The 13,193-nt window shown below is 33.0% G+C and overlaps 1 protein-coding gene across 9 annotated transcripts in view; it reads right to left on the reverse strand.

Moving 5' to 3' along the window:
- The window catches only part of Dys (Dystrophin), a 1,414,635-nt gene that overhangs the window by 75,281 nt on the left and 1,326,161 nt on the right, over positions 1-13,193 (reverse strand). For 8 of the 9 annotated variants that reach the window (XM_085956687.1, XM_085956682.1, XM_085956685.1 and 5 more), the window contains one exon: positions 1,859-1,942. The exons of the other annotated variant lie outside the window; for it this stretch is intronic. In XM_085956687.1, the coding sequence (XP_085812813.1) occupies positions 1,859-1,942 (84 nt within the window). The remainder of the gene's footprint in view (positions 1-1,858; positions 1,943-13,193) is intronic. 9 annotated transcript variants of the gene reach the window in all.

A 13,193-nucleotide genomic window follows, 5' to 3' on the forward strand; every position in this document is an offset into this window, starting at 1 on the left:
TATCTTGGATGGGGGATACGAGCTGCGCCGCGATGGGAAATGGTGGTCAACAGGTCGTAATAAGAAATCTTACCTTAATTTACGGTTACCATAGTAAGTATAATTGGTTTTCCGAAAATGAAAATATGGACAGCCCGAAATTGTATATCATAGTAAATATACTTATGGTACGTTATAAGTATGTACTATGTTTGACAGTTACATGCTTGTGTAATAAATATCTACTTAATCATGTGAAAAAATATAAACCATCCACTACTACCCATATTGCACTATCGACATACATTACACAACATACATTACACATTATACAACATACATTGCTGATTGGGGGGCAATATCTATGTTCATTGCTTAGGATAAATAATGTTACATTTCACTTCCGTGAGTTTGGGAAGATGTAATTTTATAAATTCATTTTGCTCAGTGTTGTGTAATTCTGTAGTATTTCTGAAGAAAACGATATTAGGCTGCAGATACACGGTATTGCAGTTGACGTGCGTCGACGCAGGTCTTATTTAATTCCAATTACATCCGATTAGAATCACCAATTTGATAAAACAAATCCAACTGGTGATTCTAATCGGAAGCAATTGGAATCAAATAAGACCCTACGTCCGCGCACGTCTACTGAAATGCTGTGTGTCTGTACCCTTAGGTAAGTAGGTACTACTTACAGGAATATTATTTTTCCTATTCAATTTTGCAGAATTATAGTATTTTTGACATATTTGGAGTTAAAAATTTTAGTATTTTACATTTTTCGTGGAATTAAAATAATTATTAGGGAATTTCACATATTATAAGTATTATAGTACGGTTGGCAACACTAGATTGATGTACCCTTACGAGACATTTTTCGTTAAGTTACCTAGGTACCTTACAAGTTAACGTCTATTTTTTTTGTCGGACTGTTATTTAAATTTTAATAGGTATACTTAATTGTGTTTAAAAATTGCAATTATTTTTCTTTGCATTTTTTCTGTCATATTGCGAACGTCTTAAACTTATGTTATGTAGTGTTCGCTCATGTAAATAAATGGATAGGTTAATAAGATAACTAAGTATATGAAAATTCTATCGAAAACTAAAATCTACAAAAGGTAAAAATAATGTAACGAGCACAAACAGGACATAAGGATTCATTTATTATGAGACTTTATTGAAAAATATTTTTTTCAAATGAGATTCAGGCTAGAACTAAGTGTCTAACAAGATATAGAAATAAATTTCAGAGACCATCCACCAATCAATTATAATCCATATTTAACTAACAGCCACTTAACATTACTGGCGTTAAAAATATGACATAATAATAAAAAAAGAAAATTGACATTTATCTATAGAATGAGTTTATTGACTCTAAAACGTTGTTATTTTTATAAAATGAGAGAGTCGGTACAGACCACTGATAAACTCATAAAAGTAATGAATGATGAAACTGTGTTGGTGGCTTATTTTACGGGTGTGTGAGAAATAAAGGGGCAGGAGACCAACCTATCATATTATGCTGTGGTGCCAATGCAATGAATCCATTTGAATAATATGTATGTTTATATCAGTACATAATGGGCAGGGTAAATATATTAACCCTGGGTAATGGGCAACGTAAAATGGATTAATCTTGTAAAAAAAAATTAAATCAGCAAGACATTACATTTATACAAACTATTCAAAAACTGTTAGTGGAAAATTATAGTAAAACAGTCAAACACTGATATTATATCACTAGGTTGGTACTATTTAATTAGTAAAAAAAAACTGTTAATGTCTGGAAAAAATATGTTGTTATTGGTAGCACTGCAATAATGCCAAAAACACATGGTAAGAATGCACTCTCATATAAATGTATTATGACCTTGGACGGTTCCTCATTCTTCATTAGTTTCTGCATCATTTTTGAAGGTGCCGAAATAACTTTACGTTCCACAGGTACGGAAACCTTAAAAAAACATTATAAATTAAATAAATATCCACCTAATAAAAATAATGAAAACATATTAATTTATTTCGGATCTTTATAAGTAGGTACCTATGCACTTATGGGAGAGTTTTGTACGTACATGTAGAATGGGTACATGCTGAAATTACACACAAATTAAAGATATTTATTTATGATAAATTTAATAAACATTTACGTAAGTATTCCATTCGTTTTTCACATCAGAATCTAATTGGATTCCAATGGGTGTATCTGATATACATTAAATCAGCTAAAATTTATCTGATTTCCCCCCCTATATAATGCATTTTTTGTTACATTGATTAATAATTGAAGGGTTGAAAGTCTATAGGGTCTAAGTGCCAAAAATGTGAAACTGAGATATAACATAAACATAATAAAATCATACATATATGAAAACTTACATTTTTATTTTAGAGTCAGAGTTACAGAAGAACATCAATATAATATAATAAGTTTACATTATTCTAAAGATGAAATAAACAAAGGAAGAATAAAATATTTAAACAAGGACAATATTGAAACGTTCTATGTATAGGGGAGGAGTATGTAGGGACACTCCGCCCATATTTCAATGTATTTGTGTGACAAAAATGGTGGAACTTAGACCCTTCAGAATTTCATTAGGCTTGGCATATATATTGTATTGAAGTTAAGTATAGAATTTTTTGGCATAGACCCTATAGACTTTCAACCATTCAATTATTATCTGATAAATGCTTGGAATCGAATTGGACTACGGTTCGAAAAATCCAATGGAAACGTATGTTTATCAAATTTATAATAGCATAAATACATAAAGAATACATATTATATCCATTTAATCTACTTATCATATTAATTATGAAACCTACATTCGAATGTTGCATCAAACGCCATTATTGTTGATATGATCGACTAAGGAGATAAAGGAATACTTGGAATACGTTTAAATTTACTTTAAAGGAGGCAACTCAGAAAAGAACTTCCAGTGGCGGGATATTAATGATACTAATAAAATTATAATTAAAATTGACAGGGGAAACAATTTTAATTAAAAAGTTACTCTGGATGTGCTGAGTTTTAGGGAAGATAAAAATTAATAAAAAAAGGAATGAAATAAGAAGCAGTCATTTTATTTACAAAGACATTTTTGCTTAATTGTTATTGAGATGTAATTTATGAACTTATTAAAGTGAATAGTATTGAAAAAAAAATGTCTTGTAGGTTTATTATTCTTGGGAATCGAGGGCATTCGTTGTTTGTTTTCCCAAAGTGCAGAACTAACCTTCCATCAGTAATGCCAATTGGGAGGGCAATAACTATGTTTAATCAAATCACTTCGGATATTGATATACCTATTCCACTTACGTAAGGTGAATTTAGGTGGACGGTGTTTTGTGTTTGTTAAGTGTTTAAGGTAGGGTCTATCAACCTAGTTCACTCTGTGTGCTTCAATATACTTTTATTTTTCTTATTTTATTATTGTATTATTTACTGTTTATACATTACCCTGTATTTTTAGAAAACACTTACTTTATGTCATGTCTTGAACGTTTTGAATGTATAATCTGTCATGTTCATTATATGTAAAATAAATAAATTTGAATTGAATTGAATTCAATAATCAAAGGAGATAAATGTGTGCTTCTAATCAGATAGACAGCTGCGAAAATGACCAAGTTACAGCTCAGAAAAATTGCTTCGGTTCACCTCAAATCATAATTCCGTGACAGATTTTTTTTCTCTGCGCTAGGTTACGTGCCTTTCCTTGAGCAACCTTTGCCTGGCGCCCGGGCAAACTAGTTTAAAACGCCGAGAACTCTACATTAATACATTATACATAATGTGTCAACGTTAGATAATAAGCCTTTCAACGAGGTCGAAACGTCTGTACGTGGGGAAGAAAATCTTACAATTGGATTTATTACTATTAGAATTAGACAAATTGCCCACATACTCGCGAGAATTTCAGGCAAGGTGCTAATTGATTTTTCATTATAATTTTTATAGTGTTACAATGATTCAATTTTTAATAATAGTTGTACGTAGATACCTGCTTCTATTTTCAAATCATTTATGATTATTAATCAAATTATTTGAATTTTGTACGGCAATCATTTTCGCAGCCAGGCACGCCAATGTAAGAAATGAAGCATATTTACAATAATGCTATGAATGTATTGGGGTATTAGTGATGCGATGCATTTCTTGAATGTATTCAGCGTCTGTTCGCTGCATCAGTTTAGCCAACGCAGCGTGTAAAAAAACAAAATAATGCACATAGGTAGATAGATAGATACCTATACGAAACACCGCACCGAGGCGCCAAAATCACGATTGGAACAGTTTGGAATGCGCAGCGAAAGTTTATCTTTCGAAAAAAGATTACAACATCGATCTATATTGTACCTTTTTATGAATTTAATTAATATGTAAGTAGGTACGTTTTTCAAGAGACTGTGTACTATTTTTACAGCCAGCTGATTTATCGGCTGTATAATATACACTATTTATAACTCTATGGACATACCTACGAACAAATGAGAAAGTGAGATTTTCTTAAAATAATATGAATTAACTGTACCGATTTATAAATTGATAATTATACTGATATACTTACACGGTTTTATGCCAACAGTAGCATATAATACAATATTAGGTATTATATAGTATATATACCTACATGCAGGGCTATTCTCAATAGTTAACATGGTAACACGTTTCCATTATTTTTTTCCCAAATACCACTGGTATCACTCTGAGCAATTCCATACACAAGGCGGGTATCTACAACAATAATCGTTAACACAACGAACTGCGTCATGCTCGATTCCAAATGCATCCGATGAGAATCTCCAATTGGACTTTTTTATCCATTTGTGAAAAGTGTTACTCAACATTTGACAGCTCGCCGTGTTTAAAAATATCTCGCCTGACAGTTAACTTTCCGAGATAGTTAACTGATTGAATACGACATAATATTATATTTTACACCTTTTTATTGATTTTGGAGATAAGTGATATGTTAGAATAGGCCTGCAGAAACGTGTGTAAATAATAAAAAAAATATAATGTTAAGGAGATTCCGATTAAGTTAAATTGATTCTTGGAATATGTAGGTTTACTGGAAAAATAGATAAGCGACATACTCCTTGTAATATAAATACTATAACAGGGGTTCTTAACCGCATGCCTCCGACAAGGTTTAAAATTTCTCATTTGTTGGCACAAAGTAAAAAACCATTTTTAGACAGAAAATTAATTAAGAAATCATATCCCACTGGTGCCGATACGGTGTGTGAAGGATTTTTTAATAAGCGAGAAATTATTTCGGCAATTCAAGATGTGCAGTTATCTACACAGTTACTAAGAGAAGGATACATTTTTTTTAAATCCATTCAATACAGTTAATACATCCATACAGAGCGGAAATTTTTTCAGAAGACACCAAAAATTGAAAAAAAAGAATGAAAGAAGAAGCTTACAAAATTAAATCCTGTTTTGGTTCCACATATTTGTGCGAATCTTTTTCATCTTTTTTTCCACCATGAACATAATACAACCAAAAACAAGATCTAGAATTACCAATACCAACCTTGATAATTGTTTACGATTAGGATTATCATCTTACACTCCTGACTTTGAAAAGTTAGTAAGTAAGTGAAATGCAATGTCAAAGATCACACTAAGTGGGCTCGCACATCAGAACTCGCCGCATGCGTCTTACGACGAATTCGTCGATGTGACGTCATCGTAAACCAAGAAACAAACGTTATCAAATGGAGCTTCGCAGATTGGCCGATGCAACTGCGACTCTGCGACGCTGCGACATACGTCGAGTTGCATTGGCCAAAGCCTGCATGTCGATGTCCAGCCAATATCGTCTCCGCGCATGCACACAGCTGCAGAATCGGCCATTTCTCTCCAGACTGTCGCCGCGTTTGGCAGAGCTAGAGCTAGCAGCGCTAGGCAGATGTGTGATCATGCAACATTCGCCGGCAGTCTCGGAGGTTTTGATTTATGGCCGTTGTGGCGAGTTGTGATGTGCGAGCCGGCTTATAGTTGTTATTTTGAATATTTTTCTCTCTCTTTATTGTATTGGATCTCTTTTTATTTTCTATTACGTAACTGTATGGGTGTTTTATGCTTCTTTTGTAAATCACAAGCGTTTCAATGTAAATAAATGTAAATCTACCGATATAATAAATATTACACATAATACTTCAATCTTGTTTTTTTTTTTAGAAATATGACGTGAGCCCACCACTATTATCCCAAATCTCAAATGCGTCCGCTACCGCAATAAAGTTAAGAACCCCTGTACTATAACATAGTCAAATGACGTTCGTAATGTTTCTTATCACCTAAATTCTAAATCAACATTTGACTATAATCGTGAAAGTGAATGTAAACCGCATATATTATGTACAGATAATTATGAGAAAGCGTCGTCGTACTGAGCTTGTATTGAAAAGTTTATAATATTAGGTTGATGGTCTACCTACTCTTAATCTAAATCTGGAAAGCTAAAAGTGATTTACTCTGGGGTAGTAAGCTTTAATTCTAGCAATAAATTGCAATAACTTTCAGTATGTGAGCAATCTATTTACGATTGTTTTGTGTTGGATTTCCCAAAGCTGTGTTATTGATTCTGCAACGAGGCACGGTGAAAATAGTTTTGACGGTCTTTAGAGGCCAGGCCATATTGTGAACATGAATAAACTTTATGTATGGCTGATCAATAAAGCTCTCAATTTAACAACAGTAGGTACTCGTACATTCGATTCTAAAAATTAATTCAGAGGGTCAATAATTATTTATTTGACAACGTGGAGTAATAATCATTGCTTAAAATACATCCAGCACTTAGGTATATGGATTAAAGTTTTCTATCTACATTATTTTATATTGCAGTGGCGAATGTTGGAGGTAGGCTGTTAAGATCCAACATAAATAGTGCACATTAAACTTTGTCAGTCATACGTATTTGTTTCCATTGAAATAAGACTACAGTTTACAGATGCTGTTGGTTAGTTTTTATAACTCAGTTAAACCCTGAAAAACCAACCCATAATCAGCGCTCGAAATGGATCGGAACGCATCGGAGCGCAGCTCCTGTTCGTGAAATCCCCAAAATTATCGCTCCGTCTCGTGGAAAAAGTGAAGTATTAAAAAGTCATAAAATTAATTTACTTCATATATTTTTTAAAAAGTTTATACGCTACTTGTCGGATTTATAGTAAAAAAAATATTTATGACGTAAACCTCAATTTTTGGCTGTGGCGTCGATAACATTATGCCCTAATCTTGCTTGCCATAATTTTCAAGACAGTCACTTCATTTGACCGGCTGAGCTTGGCAGGTACTCGTATCTAAGATATTATGATATATATAATTATTACATAAATAATATGGAAATATTTTCGGAAAATTATCAAGCGCTCCGGTTCGTAAAATCTTCCATTTCGAGCGCTGCCCATAATAGATAATAGTCAAAAAATCGTCTATCTATAAAATATCTAAAATTATTCGATTCAACCATACTTATATAGTTTTGGATATTTTATAGATATAATAATATAATTTTATCTAATATAGTTTGGTTTAGGTAGGGATAAGTGAATTTAAAAAAAAATAACCAACAATATGTGTAATATGTATTAATGAAAACAAATAAGAATGAATGAAAAGTGTGCACAATGTTGTCGTATCGCCCAAAATATACCAAAACTATTATGTCTTGGTTAGGCAGGGCTTAATATATTTTTAAAAACTAACCAACACCATATTTAAATTGTAAACTTAGTTCAATGAAAACAAGAACGCATGGCTGACAAAGTTTATTGTGTAGTATTAATGGCGGATCTTAATAGCCTACCTCCACCCTTCGCCACTGTTAGTTAGGTAGGTATATAATACAAATAGTTTGAATTATAAATAGGAGCCGTATACATTATTACCGTTATGTACCTAATTGGTTTTATGAAATTTGAAATTAATTAGCATTTATAACGCATGGAGTATTCATTCACTCAGTTGCCATAATCATGCAATGGTGGCCAATTTGTATGTTCATTGTATTAACTTATTCGAGTGCAGCATAAAATGGTTTTATGCAAATTTAATTTTATACGACTTTTAAACTGAATTAAAAGTGTTAGAGAAATCAGGACCAAAGGTGAATTGCAGGTTAGAATCAGCGTTGCAAACTTAGCGTTTTTCTTGCCAGATCTAGCATTTTTGCTTAGGCACCTAGCTTGCAAAATTCGTATCTGGCGTATGGCGTGAAATCTAGCGCTTAAAATGCTTAAAACTTCTCATAATAAAGCTAGAATATTAGAATGAATGGGGCGATCTTTTGTACCTTATCTTATAAATAATTACAAGATAAAAATAACTTTTCATATACCTACAACGTTATTAAGTTTTCTGTTGAATCATAATATAAACTTGACTTGACTAGCTTAAACGATCTAAAAAAATTGTACTTGATAGACATAATACTGAAATGTCATATTGATTTCCATAGTAACGCACGTATATATTAATATTAATAATTTAGTTGCTAGGACCCACTTAGCAACCAATAATAGTTTTACTTTTTACGGATTTATTCCTAAATAACTTTTCATACAAAACAGAATTAACTGAAAATGAAATCAATTCTACTTAAAGATGGCTAAAAGTATTTAAAAAATGCATTGGCATCGTGTTCTGATATATTCTAAAAGTTTCAAATGTCTAGCTAGTCGGGAAGTTAGTTAAAAATCGATTGCAAGATTTGTACCGGACAAATAAGAATACGAGCTAAGAAAAACGTTGTAATAAAATAAATCCTACATACAAAAAGATTACTTAACTTCTTACATTTCTTACTAATTGACTTATTTTATTAGTGTTGTAAAACATGAGTTTCTTCATCGATCTTTATTCTTGTAACAGCAATGTTAATAATTATGAGATATATTTTTAAATGATAGTTTCTGAACACTTTTTGAATTTTGAAAAAATCTAGCATTTTTTTCTACCATCTACCTAGCTTATATTATTGTTGTGGATGACAATTGGCAGCACTGGTTAGAATGTATTATGTTGTGTTTACATTTTATGAATGTCAACACAACACCTAGACGTCACGTAGATACCGATATAGGATACATAGACACCTACTGTCAAAGTTTTTGAAAATAATGTGTTTTGAAAGTAGTTCACTCGAAAGTAATTTAGAATTTCCAAAGTAATACAATATGATAAAATGGAAGTTGATTTGTATTTGAGCACAATTTATAAGCGACGCACGTTTCAGTATATCACTGTCTACCATTTTATGATATTTTGCACAACTCATGAGCTATGAATTGTTAACAAAATCCTACTATAGATAAAATTAGCATTATTCGTTTGTTTAGGTACAGCAGAAAACAGTAAAAGGTTGAGCTCTTAAATTTTTGCTGTTTCTATATATTATAATATGTATATAAGAGTTCTTTACAAAATTATATGTTTTTAATCTCGGGAAAAAACAAAATATTAACAAATTAAATCAATTTACGGAAATAGCAATGACTAGCACAATGCACAAGGTGCGTGTTGTGCATAGCGTGAAGAGACTATAAAGAAAACCAATGGGCAATGTGGAAGACAAGATTTGAGTTTCCCCATCTCCACCCGCCATGTATATGCAGCCGCGATTTGTGCACGACCGTCTCCATGACGCTATGTGTCAAAATGAAAAGATTTTAGTGCCACACCTCCTTGTCCCGAAGCGATGCTGCACAGGACTGATGTAGAAACTATGCACCTTACTGCTTAAAGAAAGAGTTTTAGAAAATAAGAAGAATATTGACTTGCTCTGCCGTCATTTATCTTTAATGACATGAGTTGAAAGTGATGAATATGAGCTGTTTGCCAGGGTCCGTCCACATACGGGCCCGATTGGCAACGCCGACTTGATATCAACCAAGGCGAACTTTGAGGCATTCGAAAAATTTGCTGCGTCATATGGAGGACGGAATAATTCCGATCCCTCCATAGATTCATCACTGTGGAAGACTAGTATAAGTGACTTGTCAAGCTCATGAAATACAAATAGGCCGTATTTATGCTGTCGACTGCGAATGGACAACTGTTGAATAAAATGCAGCCATTCAGTACAACCTAAGGACTGCTGTCAAATACGCAAAATCGGACTAAGCAGGTTGTTGAGACGAGATGAAGGAGTAGGGAAGGCGATGATCCAGCAGTGGATCGACCCCGGCTGACAATGATAACGAATACAGTTATGGGGAAAGTAATATGTAAGTATAGTTTATACTTCGCTTATTAAATATTAAAATGGTGATATTCGTGTCGGTGACGAAGGATCAATCAAAACAGCAGAATTATAAGTTAGTTTCTAGCGGTAACGTGGAAAGTTTATTTTGAGGGTATTTTCAAAATCACAATCACGTAGGTAGTCCTTTATGAATGTAAATTGAGTCAAATGGCACGGCGTCTGGAATCGCGGGTCGAATTAAATTTAGTTCTGTGACAGGATTTGAAAGCCGAGAGTGCAGTGTAAAACAAACATTGAAATGATCAAAATATACCTACTACACTGCTTTTGACACATCGGAGAGAAATCAAATATTTACATGGTAAAATCGTTGGAGAACAATCAGAATTTGTTACTTCACGCATCGGGAATTATAAATATAAAAAATACTAGCATAATAATGCGGATATTGGTTGCCAATTCACTAACTTCCGCTTTTCTGATTCTTTTTTACATTTGTTAAACATTTCGTTCTGTGAGTACCCATTGTGTTAGTTGATTATGTATCGCATCCAATTCCTATTGCATATTAAAATGGTGATAGAATAGAAAAATGGAATGTGAAAAATTTAACTTGATGTGCGACAGGTCGGTGTACTAAAATCCCCTATTGCGCTTCTCTATTAATTTTGTTCCCGCAGTGTGTTCCCATTTGTGTGTGGTATACAGTCAATTAGATGTGTTAATAATGCAGAGATTTGAAAGGAGATGGTTGGAAAATTATAATTACAAAAAAGAAAAACGATAAAGAGTTTATTCAGCTCATTTCGATGACAAGACAAATCATTTGACATGTCAACGTCGCCATACTCCTACGACTCCTACTAAGTACTAACTAAAACTATCCAAACTTAATGGGAAAAAAATGTATGTGAAGGACATTCAATAGTAGATAATCAAAATTTAAATAATAAAACCAGGTCTTTTGCAGATGAAATCGTATTACGATTGTCAAGAAGATAATGATCTAATTATTATTAGTAAAGCTATCATGGCGTTCCGGTGTCACATGCGAGAAAAAATCATATTTCATTGAAATATAAATATTATTAAAACAATTGAAAGTTGAAACATATCTATGAAGGTGCATTGTGAACACACAGAGAAGATTTGAAATTCGAATAGGTAACGCTGACAATATGGCTGTTCAATACAATGGGAATAATATTTTCTATGGTATTGTTCGAAAGAAAAGAATATTGCTATGAGTCAACACTTCGAATAATTTTATCTACATGCAACATTGAACGGGATGGGCGACATTTCGAGATGTGACTCACTTCGGATTGCTTTGCATATCAAATGGTGTGTGAAAATGCATTGAATAGAAGAGAGGTAGGTACTTAGAATTGACGACTTATTAGTTTTTACAATAGAATGAAGAAATACAGTATCATTCAAGCTGACAACCACTGCTTCCATTTTAGACCTTCCCATGTCCATTAGTGAAATTGGGAGTACATATTTGATTTGTGAAACAAAACGACGTAAATGATGTTTTAATATTTTCAAATTTATAAGTACAGTTCAACAATATTGCACAACTATGGCCACGGTGGGTCATGAGTTAGATTCCGTTTGTGAGTTCAGTCCGACTGGCTTGCATCAACTAAAACGGCCATATTACATAGGATGACGCGATTACAGTTTCTGGATGAAGAATTAAAACATACAAACAAACATGGTGAAGCGAATGTGTATGTTATTTAAGAGTGCATTTACAACAAGATAATATTAGGTTACATGGTTGCATTGATGAGAGTCACCTTCCACATGGTATATGTACTTCACAATAAAAGTTAAATATTAAGACGATACTTCAGTGAAACGGCAAATAATTTTCAACTATAGGCGCGACGAAATTTTGGACTCGCTGGCAATCGGAGAGCGAACGTCGAGGTGTGAATATTCAATTTGTTTCGTGATGGCGACGGGGGTATTAATTCTCAAATCGTGTAAAGATGACTAAAAACGTTACCCATTTACTTAAAAAAGAAAACATGCCAATGAATATATTATTATTGTTACTAATAGAACAATAAACAGAACATTAAATGGACGCATGTTGGATTTATATGACACATTATATTTCGTTCGGCAGGCGTCGTTTGCAAAATCTTCGCGTCGCGTAGTCATGATAGTTTTAGACCGTGCCCCAGCTGAAGTATAGCTTTAACCAATGTTATCAAAATATCGCAACTTTGAGACTCTCAGTACGTGTATATTCACAAATATCTTCAACGGTGGTTTTGAAAGGAAGGTTTATTTTGGTTAATTCTTCGATATCTGAGTAATTTAGAAATCTATTTAGACAGCAATTTTGGAACGGTCGGCAATTCCCAAAAACAGCTGTACGCATAGACTATAGATACGATTTGCCGGCGATACTTTTGGAAACTAACTCACACATATGTAGACCTTTTATCTTACTCTAGCGCGTGTCGCAGAGATTATAAGGGTGCCGAATACTTTCTCACTCGCACTCATGTATCGTTTTTGTTCAGGCCTTGGCTGTACGCAAAAATAGCTGGATATCATAGAATTAAAAAAAAAGATGTTTCAAAACATAATGGTGGCTGGCTATCACAAATATTCCAGTTCAATTATTGATATAATACACAACAAAATATGTCAATCCTTGGTAAAAAGAGATTTTAGGAGCTTGTTCGCAATGCATTTACTAAATCTCATTGTTTAACAAACATCGATAAACGAAGTGTTAATTTTTGCGATTTATTTAGTGTACGTGCCTTTCTGCAATCAATAGTGGGTCAAGAAAGGCAAAATAGGCTGGCGAGAATGGATACATACTTTCTCATTCTAATCACTAGCTGTGCTGGTGCGAAATCGTAAAAAAGCTTTTGGTAAAGTATTTATGTACGTAGTTATAATTATTATGATTTTATATTTAATTCCACATATTTATGTATTTTA

Source organism: Rhyacophila brunnea, unplaced genomic scaffold (genome assembly GCF_057557595.1).
Source record: "Rhyacophila brunnea isolate RB1 unplaced genomic scaffold, BYU_Rbru_1.0 scaffold_6, whole genome shotgun sequence".
NCBI classification, from domain to species: Eukaryota; Metazoa; Arthropoda; class Insecta; order Trichoptera; family Rhyacophilidae; genus Rhyacophila; species Rhyacophila brunnea.